The sequence below is a fragment of the Nicotiana sylvestris genome, chromosome 9, assembly GCF_000393655.2.
Source record: "Nicotiana sylvestris chromosome 9, ASM39365v2, whole genome shotgun sequence".
Classification (NCBI taxonomy): domain Eukaryota; kingdom Viridiplantae; phylum Streptophyta; class Magnoliopsida; order Solanales; family Solanaceae; genus Nicotiana; species Nicotiana sylvestris.
The window spans coordinates 45,761,580-45,772,210 of record NC_091065.1 but is presented as its reverse complement, the minus strand read 5'-3'; the positions used below and the strand labels follow the sequence as shown (position 1 = coordinate 45,772,210).

General features: G+C 36.2%; 1 protein-coding gene and 1 long non-coding RNA gene across 2 annotated transcripts; both read right to left on the bottom strand.

Moving 5' to 3' along the window:
- Positions 1 to 2,923: 2,923 nt before the first annotated feature.
- LOC104235201 (uncharacterized) lies at positions 2,924 to 5,116 on the bottom strand. Its single transcript, XR_713137.2, has 3 exons — positions 4,960 to 5,116; positions 4,057 to 4,124; positions 2,924 to 3,161 (listed from the first exon to the last, which is right to left on the bottom strand). It is a non-coding gene; the product is annotated as an uncharacterized lncRNA (long non-coding RNA).
- A 3,558-nt stretch (positions 5,117 to 8,674) lies between these two features.
- LOC138877526 (uncharacterized) lies at positions 8,675 to 9,118 on the bottom strand. The gene has a single exon (XM_070157138.1). It carries the CDS (start codon positions 9,116 to 9,118, stop codon positions 8,675 to 8,677), a length of 444 nt encoding a protein of 147 aa, XP_070013239.1.
- Positions 9,119 to 10,631: the final 1,513 nt, after the last annotated feature.

The following is a 10,631-nucleotide window of genomic DNA, read 5'->3' as shown; positions in this document are numbered from 1 at the left end:
CAGAGGCGCAAGAAACGACGTAACGCATCGGGAATATGCGTAATAATGAAGCATGATGTCATGACGTCATTCTGAACTGACATAACGGTAAGTTATGGCTCACAAAGCTCCACGTTATCACCTCGCCATGAGCGTTACTACTCGACCTGCCCGCCTAAATCTCACCACTACGACTAGTGAAGTTCGCTTATCGAGGTCATTTGAGAAACGACCTCGATAAGCAGAGGGACTAATTGTATGGGTCAAAACTAACTTCGGCATGAAGAGGCATTATTAATTTAGCCGAGGTCGACTAACGATTGATGGATTCACCGCCGAGCAGTCAATCATGGCCGAAGTCGAATGCCAAGAACAACAGTAACTGCTAGTTTTGTAATAGGATCTTTAGGAGAATATTCCCCTGAATATTAGTTCTACTCATACTTTTAGAGTTGAGGGACATGTCCCATATAAATAGGAAGAGAGATAAGGTAAAAGGCATGTATTATGTATTCTGATAAGACCTCTCTTGAAAAGCAAACTCTCTAGATAAATACAAACACCACCTTTCTAAAGAGATTCGTTTTATTGATTATTCTATATTTTTCACATCAGCTCCGAGAAAGTCTCAAATATTCTCATAGTTATTTGCCATACATCATTGTCAGAAAGAAGAATCATTCATCTCATTCGATATTGGGTGAATCATCCTCCTTATTTACATTTATTGTTATTTAATGCTTGTTATTCTCATTTCATTATTGACCTTCAACATTTAATACACATTGCATTAAATCTATTCCGACAATACCCTACATATTCCACGTAAATCGATTTAAAATTTGAGGTTATTGTCTTTAACTAGAATTAACCCCTTACCTTTTTAAATTAATTAGTTGAACCAAAGGTTCATATTTTTTTGTCAAACAATTACCTCTTCAAATGTCACAGTCCCTACTACATGATTAACTTTTGAAGTTAATAAAATCAAGTACGATTTCTTAACAAAAAAAAAAGAAAAAAAATGGAAGGCTAGTTATCTCACAGTTACTCTATCCATGATTTAACACCACTATATGTGAAGAACAAACAAAATAAATAGAGAGGGAAAATAACTAAGGAAATGGACATCCACTTTCATGCTTAAGTGACAACTGTGATGTGATGGTTTAAGTTGTACGCTGTTTATGTAAAAGCTAAAAATAATCTCAGTATTCAGCACACACCTTTGTGACTGGGAACTACTCAACTTTTTCACCAAGTCCAAACCTTTTCTTCACATGAAAAATTAATTGGGATAGTGCATTACATAAAGCGATCAACAACAAGAAGGAAAAATAATGGTTAATTGAAAATTTTGTTCAATTCTTCTGGTGTAATTTTCATGAAAAGCAGAAAAGTATTTCTTTTCCAGTTTTAGATTTAAAAATTCTGCATAAAATCTTCTTAACTAAAACTTTAAAACAAAGGAGCTCAACTTTTATGCTATCCTATTTCTATTATTTTCTTAATAATCATCGTAATGTTCTATTTATTTAATAAAAAATAAAAGTAGCAGATTGATACAAAAAATACTAGAACAAAAAGGCATTAATATCTGTATGGAGCCTTATGAGCTAAGATCCATGAGAAAGCTATTACAAATTGGTGCTGACATCATTGCTGAGGTTATCAAGCAAGATTCAAAGCTGTTCAATTTTTCAAATGGGTATTATTTAAGAAAGGTTTAACACATGCCTAGACAAGTCCAATGGTGGGTGTTTGTTAGCTATAAAGCTTTTAACAAAAAGACGGCTAACTGTGATGTGGATTGCAAATCTAGCCACAGAGATTATCAAACGTACCTTTTCTCTTTTTTCTTTTGTTTTGTGTGTGGTCACAGCTTCTTAGAGGATTCTACTTCACCAATAGATATGATAAGTTGGTGACCTTTCACTCTTAGTGAAATGCGTTTCAATCTTAAAAATCAAGAATTTTGTTTTAATCTAAAAATTAAGAACTTTTTAAAAGAGGGTACTTTAAACTTAATGGGTCTAATACCCAACAAATTTACGAATTAATCATGTTATTGAATTTCAAATATCGAATGTGAGAGGATTCCATTTGTAGACATCTCATGCGTTCCAACAAGCTTTCAAGTATAGACACGTGGAACACGTCATCCTCCAATAATGGATGAGGAAAGTACTTTTTTCTTCTGAAAAGGATGAAGATAGAGTGGGCTTAAGCTGTTGGACCACCCGAGTTTGCTGGAAGAAGAGAAGGAAGTTTAGTCCCCACACTACTTGCCACTTTCATTACTAATTTAAAGCTAAAATCTTTTACTCTCCGGTCTCCACTCCTTTTTTGTTAATAAAAGTAAGTATTTTTTCAAGAAAGGGGGTTAGGACTTTGAGGAGAAGTTGGGAGGAAAGTATTGGATATTGACCAAGGAGGCGTATCTGGTGTAAGCTCTTCTGTAAAATTTCTTATATGTGGATTTCTATGTCTCTTTCAAAAGGACTCAGTAAGTACTTTAGGATATATTTAATCTTAAAATCTAATTTCTTAATTAGCTCATGAATAAATTAATATAAATGTGAATTTTGACGAGAATATATCTTTTATATTTTTCAAAGATATAAGAACTCATTACAGATATGAAGTGCTGTGAGACATGAAACTAATATTGTACTTTTCATAATCACTTCAAAACTCAAACTGAAGTCCATCACGGGGTACTCAAAGCATATATTAACATTTCTTCAAACATGGATGGTGGATATTTACTATAGGCTTGTCTTAGATGTTGAACTTTGCAAAGTCGTATCACGACCCAAAATCTCACCTTGAGGATCGTGATAGTACTTAGTTTCTATGACTAAGTAAGCCTAACACAGAACAAGATCAACAGAAAATACTAGATTAAATATTAATGAAAAGCTGAAGAGTGCCATGAATTAACCAACAGAAATACAAAAGTCACATAAATCCCAAAACAGGTACTACTGAGTCATAAGCTCTACAAGAAGTACATGATGAGCCTCAAAATACATAATTGTTTGCAATACAATAAACATTAATATGAAAACAGTAGAAGGAGACTCCGAAACCTGCGAGCGGGACATCAGGTATACCTTGAAGTCTCTTTACCAACTCAAAATCAGTCCACTAACGTTCGGCATGCTCTGAGGTACCTGGATCTGCACAAAAATGTGTAGAAGCATAGTATGAGTACACCACAACGGTACCCAATAAGTACCTGGAGTAGTGACGAGGTTCAAGTCAAGACACTCACTAGACATAAAACCTGTGTAGAATATCAATATAAAGCTAACAACGGAAAGCAAAATCAATAAATGACAAAAAAGAGTAACATGTGATAACAAAGCAAATTAACCCAAACACAGCTAAAATGCAAGTGAATCAATTAAGGAATACAATGACAGTTCAAATCCTCAAGTCATTCCAATACAAGATTTACATCAAGAATTACCCCGAGATATCACACCTCATAGTCACAAATCACAATTCACCCTTATGACGCCGCATGAGCTTCACATTTTAAAAACATTTTTTCGAAATAGCTTCACGTGTATAAGCTTCCTTATCTTGTTGTGTGTGCTTCACAATGAAATATTTTCCCATACTAGCAACACGCGCATAAACCCCCTTATCTCGCTGCATGCACATCAATGTACACACCACCTTTATTCTGCCGCATGCACATCTCATCACAACAAAATAATAACAATCACCCGCACCTCATGTACATATGTGCTACATCATCACCACAATAACAATACCAATGCCACAACAAGATAGAGCTCACGGTTCACCAACAATATGTACAAGAATCATAACAATAATATAAGGGCGCGGGGAGTGATCAATAGAATAAAAGCATGTTTCATATTACAACAGCTCCAAATCAAGGCATATTAATAGCCTAAGGTCTATTCCGGTCATAATCCACATATACACCCGTGTACACACTCGTCATCTTGTGTACACATCGTTTCACATAGTACAAATATTTCAAATTAGACCAAATCCTAAGAAAAATTTCTCCCACACAAAGTTAGGCAAGATACTTACCTCAATCAAGCTAAACCAATCCTCTAATAAGCCCTTTCCGTGTGAATCTACCTTCGGATAGCTCGAATCTAGCCACAATAACTTAATATCATAAATAAAAGTCATAGAAAATGATTCTGAATAATAAAGCTTAGATCTTTAGCTAAAATCAAAAAGTTAACCCCGGGGCCGCACCCCGGAGCTTGACCAAACTCACAAATTCTGAACATACATTTCTGATACGACCTCAACCATATCAATTTTATCTAATTCCGACTTCAAATCAGCTTTCAAATCATCAATTTATGTTTTAGAAAAGTTTTTACTAAAATCCAGGAGGAAAGGAAAAATATGGATCAGTTGAAAGAGCTACTTCTTCAAGCTGAGTGGATTCGCGCCCCTTCCTTCCTCTAATAAGAGAGAGCGAAAGACGCTATTGAAGTTATACCCACTTTGCACAAAAATTTGCAAGTCTATCCACTTTAGGATCAACTTCAAACTTGTCGGGGTTGGCGTTGAAGGAAAAAATTCGTCTGAAGTATAATGCACTTAAGGCCAATTAAGTCTAACGTGCAAATATTAGACTTAAGGCAAAATAGGTCTCAAGTGTAACAAATATTTCATGCACTTAAGGCCAAATAAGTTTGAAATACAACAATGCTTTCATGCACTTAATTAAGGCCAAATAGGTCTGAAGTACAAATTTCCCAGAAACAAAAGTTTGTTCTTCGAATTTCAACAAACACCAATTATTAATTTGTCAAAACAACAACAAATATAGCAAACTCATTTCACGAAGAAGAAGAAGAAGAAGAAGAAGAAGAAGAAGAAGAAGAAGAAGAAGAAGAAGAAGAAGAAGAAACCCTATGCGGTAACAAAGAAAAGAGCTACATCATCTCACTACTGTAAAACACTATAAATCACCTTAAAACCTGCTCACAAACACCATATAAAGTCACTGTCACCTTTATTTTCACAACGACAACGATGAAGAAGAAGTAGAAGAAGAAGAAGAAGAAGAAGAAGAAGAAGAAGAAGAAGAAGAAGAAGAAGAAGAAGAAGAAGAAAAGAAACAGGAGGAGCGGAGGAAAAGGCCTCAAGTTGTCTGTACTTTGGGTGCTAATTAAACCTTTTTAAAAAAAAATGGGTACAAACATGAAAAATTTACGGTGGGTCAATGACAGGCCCAACCGTTAACTAGGCTTGAACTTAAATTGCTACCCTTATTCCATAGGAATCTTTACATAAATAGCCGTCCATATTTATTTACTTTTCTTTAGCTATATATATAATTTGTATATTGATTATACACATATAATACATAAACTATACATATATTATACCTACATTGGTTATTTTTAGTTTAAGCGGTTAGGTGGACGGCTATTTGGGTTAACCCTTCTATTTCTTACTTAGTGAATTATCATCATTTAAACATGAACATAATGCTAACAAAAGAGTATGAAATTCAAATTACCAACAAACTTAATTTAACAAACGACTAGGATCATTCTAGAGCGTTGAGTATTCATTTTCGAGGCAGTTGGTTATCCTCTTATAATCAGCAAGAGTCCTAAAATCTCGGGTTTGATATGTCGTTATCTTGCTCCCTATTTTACCAACCATTAATTACTAATGTGATACTCCCTCAGTCCATAATAAGTGACTAATTTACCTTGAACACATTCATTAAGAAAATACTAAATTTTAGACAAAAATAGTTCGTGTGACTAAACTACCCTTAATTAAATATTGCAGCATAATTTAATGTTAGAAGTAAAAGACTTTTTAGGAATACATACATAAGAGTAATTTTGAAAAACATATTGAATTTTTCTTAATTATATAAATGGACACTTATCTTGGACTAAAATAAAAAGGTAAATTGATCACTTATCGTGGACCGAAGGGAATATATATTAAACTCATTACTCCCTCCAGTCCAAAATAAATGATTTTTTTGATGTTTTCACACAAATTAAGAAATTCACCTTTTAGCATTAATTAGCAATGAAATTGACCATATTAACCTTTACTATCTCACATAAACACTCCTAACATATATTCCAACACTATTTACTCCAAGGATAATGTAGGAAAAAAATAATTAATTCATTCTTGAAATTTGAAAAAATCACTTATTTTGGATTACAATAAAAAGGCCAAAAAATCACTTATTTTGGACCGGAAGGAGTATTATTTAGTGAAACAAGATCAAAACGAGTGAAAAAGAAAGCAAAAGCACGGTCCTTTTAGACCGGAATATTGAAATTAAGGGAATAAAAGAATAGTAAATGTATTTCGTGAATGTGTATGTGCAGAGTTTTTATTTTGGAATTTACCTAAACGGGTGCCTCCGTGTCCTTGGATTCACTCAATGCATACCTACTTAAACTGGACAAAGTGAAAATCAAGGAAAATAATGTAAATGAAAGGAATTGATGTGGACCTTAATGATGACTTCGAGAAAGAAGAATGAGTTCCATTTAAGGCATCTCCTTACCATTTTGCAATTATTATCTCAAACTCTTTGACCATTTAAGGAAAAATAACAATGCATACTTGCTATAAAAATAATAGCCGAAAAAGTATATAATATATATATATATATATATTCTATATGTTATATACAAAAATTATACAAATTTTATACACTTTTTCGGCTACAAAATGTAAATAATTTCTAACGCGTGCTAAAAATGATAATACCCCTTTTAACTTTATTTTACATCAACAACAACAACAAACCCAGTAGTCTCCCACAAGTGAGGCCTGGGGAGAGTAAGATGTACGCAGCCGTACCCCTATCCCTGGAAGGGTAGAGAAGCTGTTTCTGATAGACCCTCGACTAGAGAACGACTAGAAAAAAAAAGGTAATTGCAGCAAGTAGGAATAACAACAACAACAACAACAACAATACCAACAACAATAAGTAGGAATAACAAGCAAGATGAAATAAGATTGAATCCAAGAATGCAATCAAACTCTAAGTAGTAGTAGTCATATATGGATAAAAGATAACATACTAATACTAATGCTAGTTAACTGAGTAAGATAAAGAGAAACTTTTGACTACCTATGAACCTTCTACCCTAATTTTTGACCTCCACATCCTCTTGTCTAGATCCATGTCCTCAGTCAGCTCCAAACGTGCCATGTCCCGCCTAATAACCTCTCCCCAAGATTTCTTAGGCCTACCTCTACCCCTCCTGCTACCCATCGAGGCCAACCTCTCACACCTTCTAACCAGGGCTTCTATACTTCTCCTCTTAACATGCCCGAACCATCTCAACCTCGCTTTCCACATCTTATCATCCACAGGGGCCACTCAACCTTTTCCCGAATAACTTCATTCATAATCTTATCTAACCGGGTATGGCCACACATCCACTTCAATATTCTCATCTCAGCTACTTTTAGCTTCTAGGTATGAGAGTTCTTGACCGGCCAATACTCTGCTCCATACAACATAGTTAGTCTAACTACAACCTTGTAGAACTAACCTTTAAGTCTCAGCGACACATTCTTATCACACAAGACACCGGAAGCGAGCCTCCACTTCATCCATCCTACTCTAATACGATGCGTGATATCTTCATCAATCTCCCCATTACCTTATATTATAGATTCAAGATACTTGAAACTACCTCTCGTGAGGATGACTTGCGTATCAAGCATCACCTTCATATCCCCTTCTTGGGAACCGTTGCTGAACTTGCACTCCAAGTATTCCGTCTTGGTCCTACTTAACTTGAAGCCCTTAGACTCTAGGGTCTGTCTCTAAACCTCCAGCCTCTCATTAATACCACCCCGCATCTCGTCAATGAAAACTATGTTATCAGCAAATAACATACATCATGGCAACTCACTTGGAATATGTCTCGTCAATGCGTCCATCACCAAGGAAAATAAGAATGGACTAAGAGCTAATCACTAGTGCAACCCCATCATAACTGAAAAGTGTTTTGAGTCTCCTCTTGTTGCCCTAACCCGAGTCTTAGCTTCATCATACATGTCCTTAATCACCCTAATGTAGGCTACTGGGGCCCCTTTAGCCTCCAAGCATCGCCAGAGCATCTCTCTCGGGACTTTGTCATATGATTTCTCTAGATCAATAAACACCATGTGCAAGTCCTTCTTCATCTCCCTATACCGTTCCACCAATCTCCTCACAATGTGAATGGACTCCATAGTCGACGCCCCGACATGAAACCGAATTGGTTCTTAGAAATGGACACATTGGTCCTCACCCTCACTTCAACCACCCCCTCCCAAACTTTCATAGTTATGGCTTAGCAGCTTAATCCCCATATAATTATTGCAACTTTGCCTTGTTTTTATACATAAAAATCATTGTACTCTACCTCCATTCATCGGACATCTTTTTCGTCCTAAAAATAACATTAAATGGTCTAGTGAGCCATTCCAAACCTGCCCTACCCGCATTCTTCCAAAATTCCACAGGTATTTCATTTGGCATGGTAACTCTATCCCTGTGCATCTTACGCATAGCCCCCTTGACCTCCTCTATTATTATGCGCCTACAATACCCAAAATTCCGGCGCATCTCGGAGTGCAAGTCGCCCAACACAATGTCCCTATCACCCTCCTCATTCAGGAGTTTATGGAAATATGTCTGTCATCTTCGTCTAATATGAGCCTCCTCCATCAAAACTCTACCATCCTTATCTTTGATATACTTAACTTGACCCAAATCACGGGCCTTCATCTCTCTTACCTTGGCTAGCCTGTATAGCTTCTTGTCATCGCCTTTGGCCTCAAGCTCTTCATACAAATGCCCAAATGCCTCAGTCTTAGCCGCAATAACCACTAACTTCGCCTCCTTCTTAGCCCTCCTATACCCCTCTAAGTTCATCCTCTTCGCCTCCTCATCTATGCTCTCTATAATCGTCAAGTGTGTCGCTTGCTTGGCTTCCACTTTATCTTGTACCTCCTTACTCCACCACCAGTCACCTTTGTGGCTGCTAGTGAAATCCTTCGAGACCCCTAACACTTCTCTCACAGCTACTCCAATACACTCCGCTGTCGTGGTCCACAGCTCGCGTCCCCACTGCTCCTCCATGCTCCCATAGCCAACAACTTCCCCCCTCCAAATCCTATGCTTTGTCACTTGTCAAAGCACCACACCTGATCTTGGGTTGACCATACACGGCCTCTTCCTTCTCTTCCTCACAATCTCTAAGTCCATTACCAATAATCTATGTTGAGTGGTGAGATTCTCGCTTGGAATAACCTTCCAATCCATGCACAGACTTATATCGCACTTCCGGAGGAGTAGATAATCAATTTGAGTCTAGGCCAACAAACTCCGGAATGTAACCAAGTGCTCCTCCCTTTTCGGAAAATACGAGTTGGCAATCACCAAATCAAAGGCTTTAGCACAGTCCAACAACGAAGTGCCTCCTCCGTTCCTAACTCCAAAGCCAAAGCCGCCATGCACACCGTCATACCCCCCAAATGTCGCCCCAATGTGACCATTGAAGTCTCATCCTATGAATAACTTCTCGGTGAGCGGAATACCACGTAGCAACCCGTCAAACTCTTCTGAGAAGCGCCTCTTAATCTCCTCGTCCAAACTTTTGAGACGCGTAAGCACTAATCACATTTAAAGTAGATCCTTCCACAACCAACTTAATAGTCATCAGCATGTCGTTCACCCTCCTAACTTCTACCACTAGTTCCCTGTCAACCAAGATACCTACCCCATTCTCCCTAATATCTGTGTCTGATTTACATCAAACACAGATATTGAAACGTGCTCTCTTTTTCCTTTTTTTCTTCTTACCAAAAAGTTTATGCTACTTAAACGCATCTGTTTCATTTCATGAAGTTTACCTGTTTGTCTTCCAATTTTCTATTGTCATTTTAGTAAAACTACTTTAATTTTGCTTCCAGAATAAAATAGCTTAATATGCATTTATTCATATAAGTTACATATAGACTTAAGAATAATATAAAATATACAACAAAACTCCATCTTTGTCGTTTCAAATTAATAAATTCAACTATTCGATCAAGTCTCTTATAAATTATTGAAAAGTTAAATATATATATACAATTTGAGGAATACAATCGGGTTCCGCATGCACTTACTCCTAGGGGTGGGCATATTTCGGTCGAAACCTAATAAACCGACCAAACTGAATTTTTTTTTATTTTGATTTCGGTTATTTGGTTTGTTCGATCGGTTTCGGTTTAAAATTTTAAAATTTCGATTTTTCGGTTCGGTTTTCGGTTATTAAGTTTTTAAGTTCAGTTAACCGAAAAATCGAATTATTAACATATATGTTCTTTAAATTATATATAGGCTAAGCCCATAGGTAATAAATTAATATTATTAGGTCCAATCTATCAAAGACTCAACACAATTAAGTAAGTCCATCAACTTTCCAATCTTAAAGACTTTCAGTCTATTAAAACTTCCATAGCATATGTGATAGATACCGGGAGAATTTCACACAGAATTGTAATTTACACTATGTTTGAATTTTATGATCCATAAAGTGTGCAAAGTTTAGTCTATTTTTTTTCTATAAACACAATATTTCCAACAATTTCGAAGTTTTGGGAAAAAT